At 36.2% G+C, this 15,381-nt stretch overlaps 2 protein-coding genes across 2 annotated transcripts in view; both read right to left on the reverse strand.

The window, feature by feature from the left end:
- The window catches only part of plcl2 (phospholipase C like 2), a 54,648-nt gene extending 50,533 nt beyond the window's left edge, over nucleotides 1-4,115 (reverse strand). The window contains exons 1-2 of the mRNA XM_032558455.1: nucleotides 3,802-4,115; nucleotides 3,095-3,547 (exon numbers count right to left, since the gene is read on the reverse strand). Coding sequence (XP_032414346.1) covers nucleotides 3,095-3,346 — 252 coding nt within the window. The 5' untranslated portion in view covers nucleotides 3,347-3,547; nucleotides 3,802-4,115. The remainder of the gene's footprint in view (nucleotides 1-3,094; nucleotides 3,548-3,801) is intronic.
- Nucleotides 4,116-5,650: 1,535 nt separating this feature from the next.
- On the reverse strand, nucleotides 5,651-14,375 carry LOC116716686 (cysteine-rich venom protein). Its single transcript, XM_032557511.1, has 8 exons — nucleotides 14,068-14,375; nucleotides 12,696-12,699; nucleotides 12,308-12,408; nucleotides 10,471-10,561; nucleotides 9,992-10,134; nucleotides 9,746-9,834; nucleotides 9,017-9,099; nucleotides 5,651-8,938 (listed from the first exon to the last, which is right to left on the reverse strand). The coding sequence occupies exons 1-8, from the start codon at nucleotides 14,125-14,127 to the stop codon at nucleotides 8,802-8,804; spliced, it is 708 nt and encodes a 235-aa protein (XP_032413402.1). The 5' UTR covers nucleotides 14,128-14,375; the 3' UTR covers nucleotides 5,651-8,801.
- Nucleotides 14,376-15,381: the final 1,006 nt, after the last annotated feature.

Genomic DNA, 15,381 nt, shown 5'->3' on the forward strand with positions numbered 1-15,381 from the left:
GCGTTGTTAAGGCAAACTTTCCGCTTAAGGCTGTGTGTGCATGCATGTGAAAAAGGGGCTTTTAAACATTTTTCCACTTAATTGTTGGAAAAATACACCACAGCATAAAGAGATGGCTCACAGAAGAGACACTCGTTCTCTTTCAGCTTTGAAATAAAACTTTTGAAAATTAGCTCTGTATAGTAGAAGTTGGGTCTATTTTTTCTCAGTCTGCAATACATGCTCTTCCACACTTTTATTACAAAGTTCTATACTGTAGAATGATTGGACTTGTCTAATAGGATGTGGCAGAAAGCAGACTTTCTAAACCATTGTTTATTTTGTTTGTAAGACTTTATAAAAATGGCTGTTTTAGTGCCTTGTTTGCTTAAAACCAACACTGATTTTTGAATCACTTTTAGTTCCTTTAGTAAAATACCAAATCATGATTGGTAAAATGTTAAAATTCAAGAGTTGATTTGGTAAGTTACACATTAACGTAATAATAGAAATTGAAAATAAAGAATTAGATTTTAATACTTTTAAAACTAGAAGATGGAAGAAAAGTCTGGAAAAATAATTCATATCCATTTTTTTTATTTATTTCCATACTTATCCAAACTTTACTGGGAAGTAAAGTTCCTAATAAAGTTTACTTCTGGGAAGTAAACTTACAATTACTAGCTATCTTACCTAGCTAGTAATAGCTAGGTCCGATATTAATAAATGTCCCACATAGCCTCATCTAATTTTCTTTAAAACTCAAAAACAAGATTTCTTGTTAACAATTTATTTGAAGAGGTGTGCATAAGACTGACATGACAGTCATAAACATGAAGGAGTCTTCATGAATATTTCTGATGTCATAAAGTGTCCTTCGATAAATAATTACACTTTTAATGCAAAGTTGACACTTTCAATGGACTTTTAATGTAACTTTGCACTGTCATTTACCTAAAGTTTCATACCATGTTAATTATTACCACTATAACCATCTGCTACACATCTACTAAATGTTGTATTTTATTAGTGCTTAATGGATTGTTCTGCTATTCTGCTCATCATACAGTAACACTTTTCAACAAAATTACTTTAGCTGGGCTAAGTTAGGGTAACTCTTGAGTAACTCTTAAGAGTGATGAGTGGCCCTCATGCATCATGACTGTTTTGGGTTTGTCACAACCAGACGAATTTCCAAACAGCAGAATTTGTCAGACTCCTGGTTTGTTGCTTTTTGCTCTGTATCATATCCCTTTATCAAGTCATTCTACTATCCCTTACTTCCCTTACAGTTTATATTGGTTACAGGTTTGTGACAACCTCTCAAATTTAAGAGCATAATATTGGTGGGATGACTTTAACTCCCATTCTGTCAGTACTTTGTAGTTGATAGTGAGGAATAAAGACCAAATCATGATCAAGCAACAGAAAAGATTAATCTAGAAAGGACTTTATATATCTCGGCAAAACTGATCCTTATGTACATAAAATGAGATTGATGACGCACAAGTTTTGTCTAGTAAGAAGTTGAAGATTAAAAGTTAACAATTATGACATTACCCAGTGAAAATGCTTCCCTCTGAAACCACACTCCAAACTGTGACGTGTTATATCTGTAAATCATGTTGAAACTCTCATCACTTGTATAATTTTTTAAAAGACGGTTTAACTTCACAAATTTTAACCTGGACCTTTCTAAAAAGATCAGCCTGATAGACTGACCCCTTTTACCTGCGTGGACCACTTTGTAAAACTGAACTGAAAAAAGTTGCAGACAGTAGAAATTTAAATTGACAAATTATTCAATTGATTCATCCTTTCATAATATAGCTGGACTGTTTTGTTCAGCCTCTTCTGTGACTGGTCCTCCTATCGTAGCTCCTATTTAATCTCTTTTTAGCATGAGCCTTCATATATAAAGTTGGTAATTCTGGACTGACTTAAATTGATAATCACCTTCTTGTTACTACTTAACTTGATATTGAAGATTACACTTGAGCTCAGCAGGATCCCTTTAAGAACACATAACTAGGTTTAACTGGATTACAGTGGACAAGGGGGGATTTGTGGTGGTTGGGAACATCTATCGCCTGCTAATAGCTGAAATCCACCAATAACTGAGACCCCCTCTAAAAACACTAGTTCTACCTGCCTAATTTACTGGTTCAAACACCAAATATATCTTAATATGCATTAATACACACAGTGAAAACCATCTTAACACCACTATAGAAGCTACCAGCTACCTTATCTCTACCATTCGGGGTTCAGCCAACTAGTCAGTGGCAAGGAAACAAATGGTACATCAGGGTGTGCTGCTTTGGAAATGCCAGCCAATAGTTTATGTAGCATTACATCTAGGTATCTAAGGTTCCCACATTGCTTTTTCTTTCAAATACTGTCACCGTTCTAGAATAATGGACTGTCATTTTTACCGAAGATATTTTTTTAGACCTAAATCATCTTTTTTTTAATCAAAAGATACAAGTGATTTTTTTTTTTCAAAAATAATTTTTAGCAGAAAATGACTTAGGCCATTGTTTTGGGAAGTTAACAATCAATCAATCAATCAATCAAATTTTATTTGTATAGCACATTTCAGCAGCAAGGCATTTGAAAGTGCTTTACAATATCTTAGATATGCTAATAAATTAACCACAATAAGTCAGGTCAGACCTAAGATTAAACCAGCAATTGGCATTGGCTCGGAAAAGCCTGAACTGTGCATCTCCACATCTAGGCAAGGAGTTGAAATCTTTGATGTCCGACATCAAAGATTGTCTGTATCTCCATCGTTAGGGTCAAGAGTTTTGATTTTTTCCTCCTTCAGTGCTCTCACACATCTGTACTTTTTTAGGTTTCTACATAAATACAAAGACTACTCTAGTTTCAATGGAAATGATAGAGTCCTATAATTTCCATCAGTTGTTTGACCTCATACACATAACGGTGAAGAACATTAACTGAGATTATTTTCACACGTAACACAGGGTGTGTTTCTGATGACCTAATTACTGGTGTGTGGTTAAGGAAACACCTTGTACACCACATGCACAGGAAGGTTGTAACTTCAGCACCAGAATGCAACGCAGACGGCCCCAACTTCAAAGATTACCTTAATAATGCTGCTCCGGCGAGGTATGTCAGATTTGGCATCCGGCCCCACGGAGGTGTTGGCGGCTTCTACTCCGGTTTGGCTGCCAGGTGTGAGCGGGGAGCCTGAGCACATCATATTCTCCGAAATCCCACAGTCTCCATTCAGAACCGACACTTCGCAATGCGTCTTCCCCGCAGCCTCGTCGCTGGGCACGGCGGTGTGCCCGAAATGAGCCGGAGGGAGCCTTCCGTCCTCCTCTAACTCCGCCATAGGCACTTCGATCTCACACTCTCACAGCACTCAAAAACAAAGGTTTCGGCTTCACTCTGATATCCCTCCCAGTCTTTTATTGTTATTACCACTGTTATTGTAATTATTGCCTCGGTGTAACATGTGCCGTCTCATTTCTCGGTGCTCATATCCGCCAGGTTCCTACGGAATGAGAGGCTTCCTCCGCGCACTGAGCTCCGTCTGTGAATTACAGATAGGATTTATGTTGACAGCATAAGGAGAGACCCGAGAAGAAAGCACATTTTGTTAGCGCTGAAAGCGGATGTTCTCAACATACAGCATGCACCAGTCATTTTTCATGTGAACGAGGGGGGCTTATGCATGATAATGCCGTTCACACCTATTTATTTAAATAAAAGAGCCTTTCTGCAGATAAAATAACCTCCTCACAGAACTCATAATTAGCTAGAAATGTCCCCGGGTCCGCGTCTTACCTTTAGAGCTGCTCGGTCTCTCCATAGTCACAGCCCGTGTTTCAGCTGAAGTTGTTGCTCCAGCAGCCTAAGGAGCAGACTGTCGTTTGTTTTCTGTCAGCTCAGCTAGTTAGCAGGCTAACAAAGCTCGCTCACTCACTCGCTAGCTCAGGGAAGTTAGTTTGCCTGAAGTCCAACCGGCAGCTTCATCTATTGGTTGACGAACTAAATAATACAAACCTGTCTCCGTCGGCGACTTACTGTGGTCAGCACCGGTTCGGCTCAGTTTTAAAAGAGATAAAGAGCGCCGTTAAATCTGTAAATCGTCAGTCACTGAATGAGTCGTTTCCAGGGAACAAAGTTGTGTATGTCTCGTGAACGCGCACGAGGTTTGTTGTCACTCTACTGAATTATCCTGAACACCTGCACATTTTTCTGGGACTTTCAGAGCAAACACACGTCAGTACATTAGAATATCATAGAAAAGGTATGTCTTTAATTCAACGTAAAAAGTGAAACTCGGGGATTTATTGCAGACGGGGTGAGTTGAACCAGATTTTGAACAAACAACCTTTTCCCTTATGAAGTGTCACCTTCGTTTGTCTACGCATTTGCAAGAATAAACAGCATAACAATGTCCCACCATCAGGGAGGAGGGAGTTTTGGAGTATGAGCATATCAAACTTAAAACAAAAGCAAAAGTTATTGTGAAGATTGTGATAATCCTGTACCAAAAGGGGCTCAAAGGTCACTCAGAGAGGAAGAATCCGTTACCTCAAAAACAATAATAATAAAAAAGAACCAGATTGATGTTTTTCCAAATACCATTACACAGAGAGCCTTTAATTACAGGTGACATGTTCAGTCTGATAAAAAAATAAAGTGTTTCACCATAACAACCAATGTTATATTGGTCATTATGGTCTTATGAAAAAGAATGAAACATTGAGAAATGGACAAAATAGTTATTGTAAGAGCTGTGCCAAGTCATGCAACTTAAAACGTGATTCCACCTGACATTAAGAAAATTTGTGTACATTTCTGAATATGAAAAAGTTTTATCACTGCTTAGCAATATTATAATACTCTTAGTTGACTTAAATCAGGAAAAGGTTTTGCTTCATTTAATGGCAGATGATGAAAAAAAGTTTGGGGTTTTTTAGTGTTGCGAAATATCCGGCATCAGTTATATTCTGTACCTATATTTTTCATTGATTATTACTGCTTAATAATGAGAATTGCATTTAATTTGGAATCGAAAGTTACCCTCCTGTCAATAGACATCTTTTGAGCCACTAACTAACCTTGATCTTAATTTATCCTAGCAAAAATATTTTGAAAGTTTTACTTTTTTGCCCATCTGTTTCAACCAAATTCATGTAAAGGTGTTGAAAGTCAGGTTCGTATGATTAAACTCAACTGCATTTATACAATAGTGGACCTTATTCTCCAACTTTCGCTTGTCAAACGAAGCGTTATGCTGCTTGCCATTTTAAAAAAAACAAAAAAACATCTACTCATTGAAACATTTTGTTTTGTGATATTTTACATGTCAGTTAATTGCTTATGGCTTGCATAACCAAAATTATTACCATTTGAAATCCCTTTGTGTAAAATGAATCTGAATAATATGATTTTTACATTTTAAATTGAAGCAGGCTGCTGAAATAAACATTGTTAAACAGTGGAGAAAAATAACTATTTGCCAATATTTTAAGTTTCCCCGCTTCAAAGAATGCAGAGGTCTATAATTTCCATCACAGGTACAATTAAACTTTGACAGAAACTGAAAACATAAATCCAGAAAAATCACATTGTATGGTGTTTTTTTTTAATAATTAATTTGCATTTTATTGCATGAAATAAGTATTTGATAAAATACAAAACATAGGGCTTAATATGTGGTACAGAATCTTTCGTTTTCTATTGTAGAGGTCAGACGTTTCCAGCAGCTCTTGCCCAGGTTTACTCATTCCGCAGCAGGAATTTTGGCCCACTCCTCCATACAGATCTCCAGATCTCTCAGGCTTTTGGGCAACACAGAGCTTCAGCTTCCTCCAGAAGATTTTCTATTTGGTTGTTATTCCAAGACCTTGAATGGTTCACACTGAGCCAAAAACTGGTCGCCATGTTTGTGCGTTTTGGTTTATTGTCATGCCGGATATCCTAGCCATGACTCATCAGTTGTTGCCCAAAAACTTTTAATACATGGCCCCACTCATCCTCTCCGCAATGTGATGTGTTTGTCAAGTCATTTTCCAAATAATTGTCGAAGGTAGGTGGCTGTTTACCAAGCTTGCCTATTATTCTGCAGCCTAACTTCTTGGTCTTTCTCAGCCCATCGGTATCACTCAAATTCTCTCTCATGGGGTCAATGTTGGAGACTGATTGATGCTAGGCAGGTGTCTTATTATAGAACAAATGCAGTTAATACAGTAATGGAGCCAAGGACAGGAGGCATTCTTAAAGACAGTTAGTCTTGCAGTTTTGCAGAATTCATGCATTTTGGAAGGAGATCAAATACAATTTTCATGCAATAAAATTAAAATGCATAAACTCTTGAAAAGGTTCCTTCTTCTAAGAAACTTTTATCCAAAGTCTGCACATCTTGTTTCTGAAATGTACATTCCTTTATTTAGAAAGAAAACTAAATCTGTTATTACTTCCTATTTCAAAGTGAGACTGTGAAACATATTCCAATGTTGACGGTTTTACTGAAAGCTATATGTGATGAATTCTAATGAAGTCATTTCAAAGGCTTTGGTCACAAATGACAGTTGTTTATCTGTCACATCGTGTGCTTTGGTGATCTTCCTCTTTGTGTAGGCAGTAAATACAGAAAAAACTTTGCTAATCTCAGAAGTGAAGTAATTACTTTAACTGTCTCTTTTGTTGTTGTGTCAAGTTTCCTTTGCAAAATAAGAACACACCCTTAGCAAAAGGAAATTGAGAGTAATAGTGATTGCTGGCTCAACTGAACTGTAGTTCATGTAAAAAAGTAAATGTGACCCACATTTAGGATACTCTATTCTATAAAACGCAGTGTGTAAGTAAAAAGGCCTAAACGTATTTGATACTTGTTACTCATAGTTCAGACGGAAGCAGATATGCATGCTGTTGGGGAAATCAATGAAGGAAATGAGTTGTAGAACAGAGCCACCTGCTGGTCAATATGGATACTGTTCAATATGATGAGGATTTTTTATGATTATAGTTAATCGGGGGTATAGTTTCTAAATGATGATTCATATTGAAGATTTCCTTCTTTCTGTGCAGTCCCTTTATAACTTGTCATTAGCCTCTTTTTACTCTGAACATTTCTAGTTGTCTATGGTCATAACAGAAAATCACTTTATTGTTGTTAAAGCAGAAATATTTCCGCTTTATTACCAATAACAGCACAGAGGATTTACTAAAGCATGATGCCACCAACAGCTACACTTATCAGCACTGCTGCTATTATTACTTTTAGCATTTCAGACTTTTTGGTAGCATACAGAGCAGCAGGAGTCCAAAGTGAGGTCCATGGGTTCAGTTTTTGTGCAGACCTGCAATTAAAGAATCGTAGCAATCTGGTTGGTAACACAGACAATTCATGAAGATTGATACCATAAGAAACTGCAGAAGTATTTACTGAAACTACAACTGTCTAACAAGATGTAGACAAATTTAAAGTTTTTTTTAAATAACATACAGTATTTGTCTTTTACTGTATTTATAACATGATTTACTCACAAGAAGAGTTGGATCTACCAGTCCTTTATTTTGGCTAAATAAAGCAAACCCTTTCAAAGAAACGGTGACTCATTTCCTGTTCCATTTTTATTTTTCAAGCAAAGATTTTGAGATTTCTATGAAATTCTTTTGGATTTCAATTGTTGCAAAATGTCACAAACTAACTAAACTAACAATTATTCCCATATTTCTAAGAGAGAAAGTCCCACATCATAATAGATCCTCTACCATACCGAACACTAGGCATGAAGATGACACACTGCGGCTACGATGTTTAACAAAACGATTCCCAAACAGCAATTGGTTAGAAACTTAGCTTACAGTTGCTGAGAAAGTGACGGATGAAAGGTTTTTCATGTCCTGACAGGTCTTCTGTTTTTTTAAAGACTTGACTGTGATCATCCACTGCAGAGTCATCAACGTACTTTACTGATATCTGTTCTGTGAAGGAAACTGTAGTTTAAAGGAGCAGTTGGTTGGAAGCGGTGCTTTGATATTCCAGTTAATCTGGTTTAAAATTACTTCCATGGCACAACTAAGCAACTGTTTATATATATTTATATATAAAGTCAAGACGTTCAATTGAGGAGTTAATAATGACAGAACAGCAGGTCAGTGTAAGACAGAATAACTCATGACTTAACTGAAAGTTCTGCAAAGGCACCTGGAGTCAAAGTCAAACAAAGCCTAAACAAACTAAGAGGAAAAACTAAGAGATGGAAAATATGAAGGAAATAATGTACTGAGAAAAAACAAAAAGGAGAGTGTTTCCTGGAAAAGCTGACATGTTTTGGCTGCAGGTGATCTAACAAGGAACATAGCAGAAAGGAAATCGGGAGGCCTGAGGGTGGGAAAATCTCTTGGATTTTCCCAAGAGAGTTTCCCTGTTGTTGTTGGTTTGTTTAGAACCAAGAACAACAAACAAAACAAAATATCCCCAAAAATAGTTGTAATAATGGAAACATGAAAAAGCTACAAATAAAACCCTCTGAAATCTTTTTTGTTTTCTAAAACGTTTTAAAAACTCCAGAGATTTTTATACTTTACAGTTGCATAATCTTTCACTTAATGAAGTGCTATATGCCACGTTTGCAAAATTCTATGTTAAAATGAGTTATCTTTTTTTTAATAATGTACCTACAGAAATGGACCCATTCGATTAAGACAAGCTACACCCAAAAATATTCCAACTATAAATTATTGTCTGTTTTGTATTTTGCAGATGCCAGCGTTATATTCAGTACAGATAAAGAACACGTGAAATTTAAGTATTCTTGCTGTTCAGTCTAATATATTGGAACAATCTCAGTGGTACATTTGCATGAAGCAGGACACCAGGCAAACACCAGCGGGTTGCTGCATCCTTTGACGTCTTTCAGTCTGGGACAGTTGATGAAGGTGTTTACATAAGGACATGGATTGACTGAGAAAGAGAGGGAACAAATTAGGATGTCTTTTAAATAATAATGACACGTTTCTGTAAGTTTGTTACTCTACTTACAGCAGAGTTTGTCCACACAGTTGTTTGGGCAGGAAGCACATGAGGTTCCAACCTTGTAGGGAGGCCATCGCTTAAAGTTTCCACTAAGGGACAAAAATTGTTCAGATTTTGTAAAGCAGAAAATAATATTCCTACTCAAAAATTGATCAAGTCTTCCCTCAATATTTTTTCTTTATTATATGAGGATTTTTTTTTCTTATTTCTTGCTGTACAATCTTAATAAAACACACTCCCTACTATAAATACCTAAATGACCGCACTGGACTCTGTCTATGACGTTTTTGCACATTTTGTTTTGTTTATCTGTTTGTTCACCAAATCTTAATGCCTGTATTCAAAATACTCAACATGATCCATTATAATAAAGTGGAAATTATTTAAAAAAAGTAAAATAAAGAAAACTTTTGCAAACTTTCACAAAGGTTGGAAAAAATCACTATTCAGAAATGCTATAATTTTAAATTAATCCACCTAAACTTAGTTTATTGGATATCATCTGGACTCACACTAGAGCATGTTTGAGTAAAAAGTATGTAAATGCTTATAAGTAATTTCTTTTTCATCCATTTGGAAAACAATGTCTGCATGGTGTATTGTTTGTTAAATTCTGAAAAATTAAATGGAATAAATCCACTAATGTAACAAGATGTGGACAAAGTGAAAGGCTTGCAGATGCAGTGTAAAATAAAGTCAAGACTTTCCTAAATTACTTGTAAAAATGTCACATACGCTCTGAAATAATGGCAGCCGTAGTAGTAGATATTGTTGGGACATAGAGCAAGTCCACAGCCCACTTTGTAGGAGCTGTTCCACACAACCTGGCAACACAATAATTACTGGTTATTTTTGGGATGGTTTCATTTTGAAACATTCCTTGTAAGTACACTCTGCAACCACCCCTTGACCAGAGCAGCAGGGCAGTAAAAGCGAAGTATTTTTCATAAAAAAATAACACAGTATGATAAAAATGTGCACCTGTGTGTAGTGACCAATGGGTTTTCCGTTGGTGGATCCATTGGGGTAAAGATAGCGTGACTTCTCATTATGCCAGGTCGTAACAACAGTGGTCCACGAGGATGGGGAGGAAGAAGAGAAGAGATTCTCACCTAATTCATATCCTGGGTAATGGAGGGAAACACATGGCAGCACTGATTAATGAGTATTTGCAGATGATTTTATTTTTTATCCCCCACTAGATTACACTATTTGTATATAGCAGGCTTCATTAAAAAAAAAGACAAAAAAACAATTGATGATATTCTCCTTCATGATAACATCTTACCTAATATAATCTATTATTAAAAGAAAACATAAGATAACATTCACAGTATCTCTGACCGTTTATCACAAGTCGGTTCAAACAGAGCTTTTACATTAATGGAGGAAATATTTACAGCCCCAAATTGACGAAAAAGGAAAGAAAGAGAGAATGTATAGAGGCACACCAAACGTACCATCAAGCAGACGGGTGCTGGCCGGTCCATGACTGAGAGTACATTTATCCACCCAAGCCTGAGCGCTGGCTGCTAACTCCAAACTGTAAGTCTGACGGGAAAAAATTAAATGTTTAATTCTAGTTTCAAAGAACAGGACAAGCTCAACTAAGAAAAATGTTTTTATTGCACTGACGCACAAAATAATCATCATACTAAGCTCCAAAATATTATTTTTTGCTTCCTGCGTAGAGCTGTACTTCTTTCCTCAAAAATAAAGTAATAATTCTGGTCCTCCATTGGATTTTGAATTCATATGGCTTGTTTATGTTAGGCTTTATTCAGATAAAAGTTATACTAAAATAAGAAGTACAAATACAAAAAGTATATTTTTTAAATAATTACATTAAAATAAAATAATTATGCAAACCAACATGAAAAGTAATTTCCCCTTGAATCTTGTGTGCCATACTTAGTAGCTACAGCTCCCATTAAGTTTTTGCAGTAACTTTTGAGTCTCTCTTTGTATAATTTTGGGTCACTGTGTTTGGTAAACAATAAGAGGAGTTTTGAGCCAATGTAAAATCATGTTTAAAGACTAAGACAAAACATTTTAATTGCATTTAAGTTCAGACTTTGACTAGGCCTTTGACTAGATCACTGGTTGTGCATATGAAAGCACAACAACATGACTGGTTGTTAAGGTTACTTAAGGAAATGCAATCTTTAAGGAAGAGGATTGTATTCCCTCATCTCTATATTTTAATTAATATTTTATTCTAACGTTAGCACAATACATAGGGAATATTTTGCCATAAGGAGACAGCCAAATCCATCGGTTTTTGCTAAAAGGGATTCCTTTTTTACTAAAACATCTTTTAGAAAGGAAGATGTCGTAATTTTTGGCAAAAAATGACTTCAGCCATTGTTTTAGAAAAGTGATATGTGAGTTTTGCCCATGGCATAATTGACAAATTGTCTCCATTAGGCCAAAGACCTTATTCTGCTATTGATTTATGTTTGGTGCCATGTATTACGATTGAATAATTACATTTTGTAGAAATAAGAAATACTGATCATTTGATTTTCTTTCTTCTTTTGTTTATCAAACAGGGGCCTCAGTTGGGCATAAAAAAACTACGCACAAACAGCTCGGCATCTTCTCCTCATGCTGGTCATCAGGTTGGTCACACACTACTGTGGGATGGCATCTCATTTCTCAATCAGTTTTTGTCAAAAGTCACAACTCAAGTTATTTTTTGATTTGATTTTTGTGATTTTGCAAGCAATATGGTGCGACATTTTGCTTCGAAATAGCTCAGCATGTTTGAAGTGCTTGTTGATGGTTATTTTCCCTCTTGTTTTAATTTCAGTAAAAACAATTTGTGTTACATGGTTGAATGAATAGTGCTTATAAAAAGCATGAATGGTTAATTGATGGCAGTAGCGTTAAGCTTCACAACTATTCTTCTGTTTGGGCCTATTAGATGGATTATAATGCATAAAAAATTGGTTGGAGCTAAAGAAGGACTTCCAAGAAGATGATGAACTGAGATAAAAAATAAAAAAAAACATCAGTCAGGAGATGGATAGGAAACCTATACTGAATGCATGAGGGAATGAGGAAAAGAAATCAGGTTAGTTTATGTGAAGCTGAAAGAATGGCCCTGTCCAAATGTGAAAACTACTAATTGAGCTTGTACATATTATCTAAAGAAAATATCATGTTTGGACATCAGAAGCTTGATTTTTGAGATCTTGATGATTTCACACCTACAATCTTGGGTTTGTTGCATTTATTATTATTGCTTAGTTGCAGAAAATCAAATGTTAAAAAGGACGTTGAGAAAGGACCGACCATCATCAGCATGTCAGCAGCAGCAGGCTCAACTGCTCTCCTGAAGGCATTGTGAACATTTACGATCTCGGCCTGCACGATTGTGTTCTCCGGGCAAACATCTGTACACACACGCCAACACGCACACACACACATCAGAAAGCGATGTGTAAACAGCAGATTAAAGACACAATGAGCGCTGACATTTACTCTGGCGGCTTAAGATATGACTCACAAACACATCCTGGTTTAATTGCTCTGAAATGGCTCGATGTAACAAAGGAGCACAGACACAGGACTGAGCTAAATCCGCTAATCTGACTGTGAGCCGTGCTGGCAAGGTTTCAGCTGATGCCGAAAATAAAACGGTGCCGCTAAACACGCCTGCTGGATTTAACAGGGCGCTTACCTTGCTGTGAACACAGGATGATGTGAAGCCATGTGCATGAGGGAATGAGAAAAAGAAATCAGGTTAGTTTATGTGAAACAAACGTGTGAGTACGCAGCTCATTTAACTGTTTGGTTTTCAATAATGTACAAATTAACACCATGAATCTCTTAATTGGTTCCTGAAAACACATGAATTCCTGGTGAGAGTTTAGTGCTTGTTTATCTAAATTCTATGACAAATGACTAAAGTCAACACAACCTTTTTATTGTTTCTGTTTGTTTTTGCTTGATTCTCATCTCCCTTCAGATTTCTCCAATTGAGCTGGATTTCTCCAGTTGTTTCAACTGGGCCAAACAGAAGGAGTTGTGAACAATTGATATTTGAATTTTTTTTTTTTTAATGTATTTATTGAGGGCATATAGCTGCATTTCCTGCAGAAGACCATGTCAGGATTGGTTGTCAAAGTGGAAGAAGCTAAATGACCATAACCCACAAGATATTTTATTGCCTTGGGGAATCAAAGATAAAGATAGTTAAACTTTGTTAAACCTGTTCAGTAAATCCAGCCATACAGATCTGAAACCCATTCTTTGGAGAGTACAGTGTGGTAAATTATTTAGCCCTTTATGTATTACTTCTGTGTTTTGATTTTCCGTTACATTTAAATGTTTCAGATTATCACATTTTTACATCATACAAAGATAACCTGAAGAAATCCAAAATGCAGAATTTCAATTATGATGTATGGAGACAAATAAACTAAAAACCAAGTGGTCTCTTCCGAATCTGGACTTTAATCTGATTTTAATGTCATAGAGAAAGCATGTTGTTTGTGTTGGAAGAGGCTGATTTAAAACAAATGTGCAAGAAAGAATGGACAAACATTTCTCCACAGCAATGTAAAGGTTTATTTCCAGCTATTGCACACTTTAGTTGACAGGCAGTTGAGTCTACATTTTCACAGTGGGCCAGGTTGGATAAAATTTCTATTGAAAAAGAAAGAAAAAGAAAACTATTGAAATGAGATTGATCTGAAACATTGATGTGTGGCAAGAAGGAAAAAAAACAGGAAAAATCACTGATGGTGCAGTAAGTTTTTTTCAGCACTGTGGAAAACAGAGAAAGAAACAGGCTAACTTAAAATGTATGCACTTATTAAACTTCTTCACACAGATTTGAGTTCAATGCATGCTTTGATAAGCGGAACCTTCTGTGAAGAAGTGAAGAAAAAAAGCACTTATTTATTTAGCTAAACTCAGCTAAATTCAAAATAGAATTTAGATCTGTTTTAAATACAAGTGATAAAATTTAAGATTAAACTAGGGAGTGATTTCCAAACAGTTAGCATATTACAGGCTGGGATAAATCAAGGTGTTAGAGTTACACTCACCAAAACACAAGCAGTGTGCACATCTTGGAGTGTCAAGATGCAAATCAAGATGACAAACATCTTCCCGACAACAAAGAAGATTCCTCTACAAAAGAAGTGCAACACTGTAATATTCTGCACAGCCTCTTGACTCTTCCTTGTTTTAAGAACAAATGTGACTTTTTCTTTTTTCCCATGATTTATTGAAGCTTATTTTAATTGAGCTCAATAACAACTGCAAAAATAACAAGAATATACGTACATTTTTAAATTAAAGTGAAACCTGTATGAGGTTTGCCTTCTTGACTGATGAATGTTCTTCTTAGGTAAATCTATTTGTGGCATCAGTTAAGGAAACCTCTGAACTGACATACCTGCTGTCTGGTCTTCTTCTTCTGGAGGAGGTGAGTTAAATATTTTCTTCTCCTCCTTTTATAGATCTTGAGCTGGATCTATGGTCACATTCCCCTCCAGGTGATAATGATACAGCATCAACCATGTGGTTTACACAACGAACTCTGAACAAAAAACAAATCCATCATCGTGTCCTAAAAACGCTTTTTCTTCTGCAGGGTACAACTGACAGGGAGTCCACAATGAACTGTTAAGCCCAGGGGTTTAGTGAATTCCTGATATATATTTACACAGTAGAGAATGGAAACATTGAGTTAAAGGTAAATAAAGGTAAAGGCCAACTGGTAGAGTACATTAAACTAAATGTCATGTATGTAGATGGATACAGATTGTGTAGGCTGAAGACACACCCTGTAATCGTTTTAGCACATGATGCAGGATGAGAAAAAGGTGATTCTGGGTAGCAGAGTACCTGTGCAATCTAAAGTTTAGACATTTTGTGATGTGCCTTATTAATGTAAAGATTTCATTAATTAAATTAGTCAGCATTTCAGTGAAAGGTAATTCTCTCACATGCTGGATGCAACATTCTGGACCAAAACTTACTCTGATGTTGATCCTTTTTTGTCTTAAGATTCTCCACTTGTTTTTTGAGGATTGATCACGTGTTGCTGAACATGAGCTGCTTTCTTGGATAAGAGACGAAGTCACACATGGATTCCAGCAGGATGTTTAACTGTTGGCACCACCTAGGATTCGTGCTACAATTAATCTTTTTTTCTGCTGAAAAGGCTTTTCCAGAAATACTAAACAATCAGACGGGATTTTATAAAACGTTATTTTGCACCTGTCTTCTTCTCGCCATACTTATGTTTCTTTTGTAGAATTTCACAATGTCCTTCGTCTATGTGAGTTTTTTTTTGTTGTTTTGGAAGGATGTTGGCTCTTTGTTGTTTTGGAAGGATGTTGGCTCACCTCGCT

The sequence above is a fragment of the Xiphophorus hellerii genome, chromosome 3 (genome assembly GCF_003331165.1).
Source record: "Xiphophorus hellerii strain 12219 chromosome 3, Xiphophorus_hellerii-4.1, whole genome shotgun sequence".
NCBI classification, from domain to species: domain Eukaryota; kingdom Metazoa; phylum Chordata; class Actinopteri; order Cyprinodontiformes; family Poeciliidae; genus Xiphophorus; species Xiphophorus hellerii.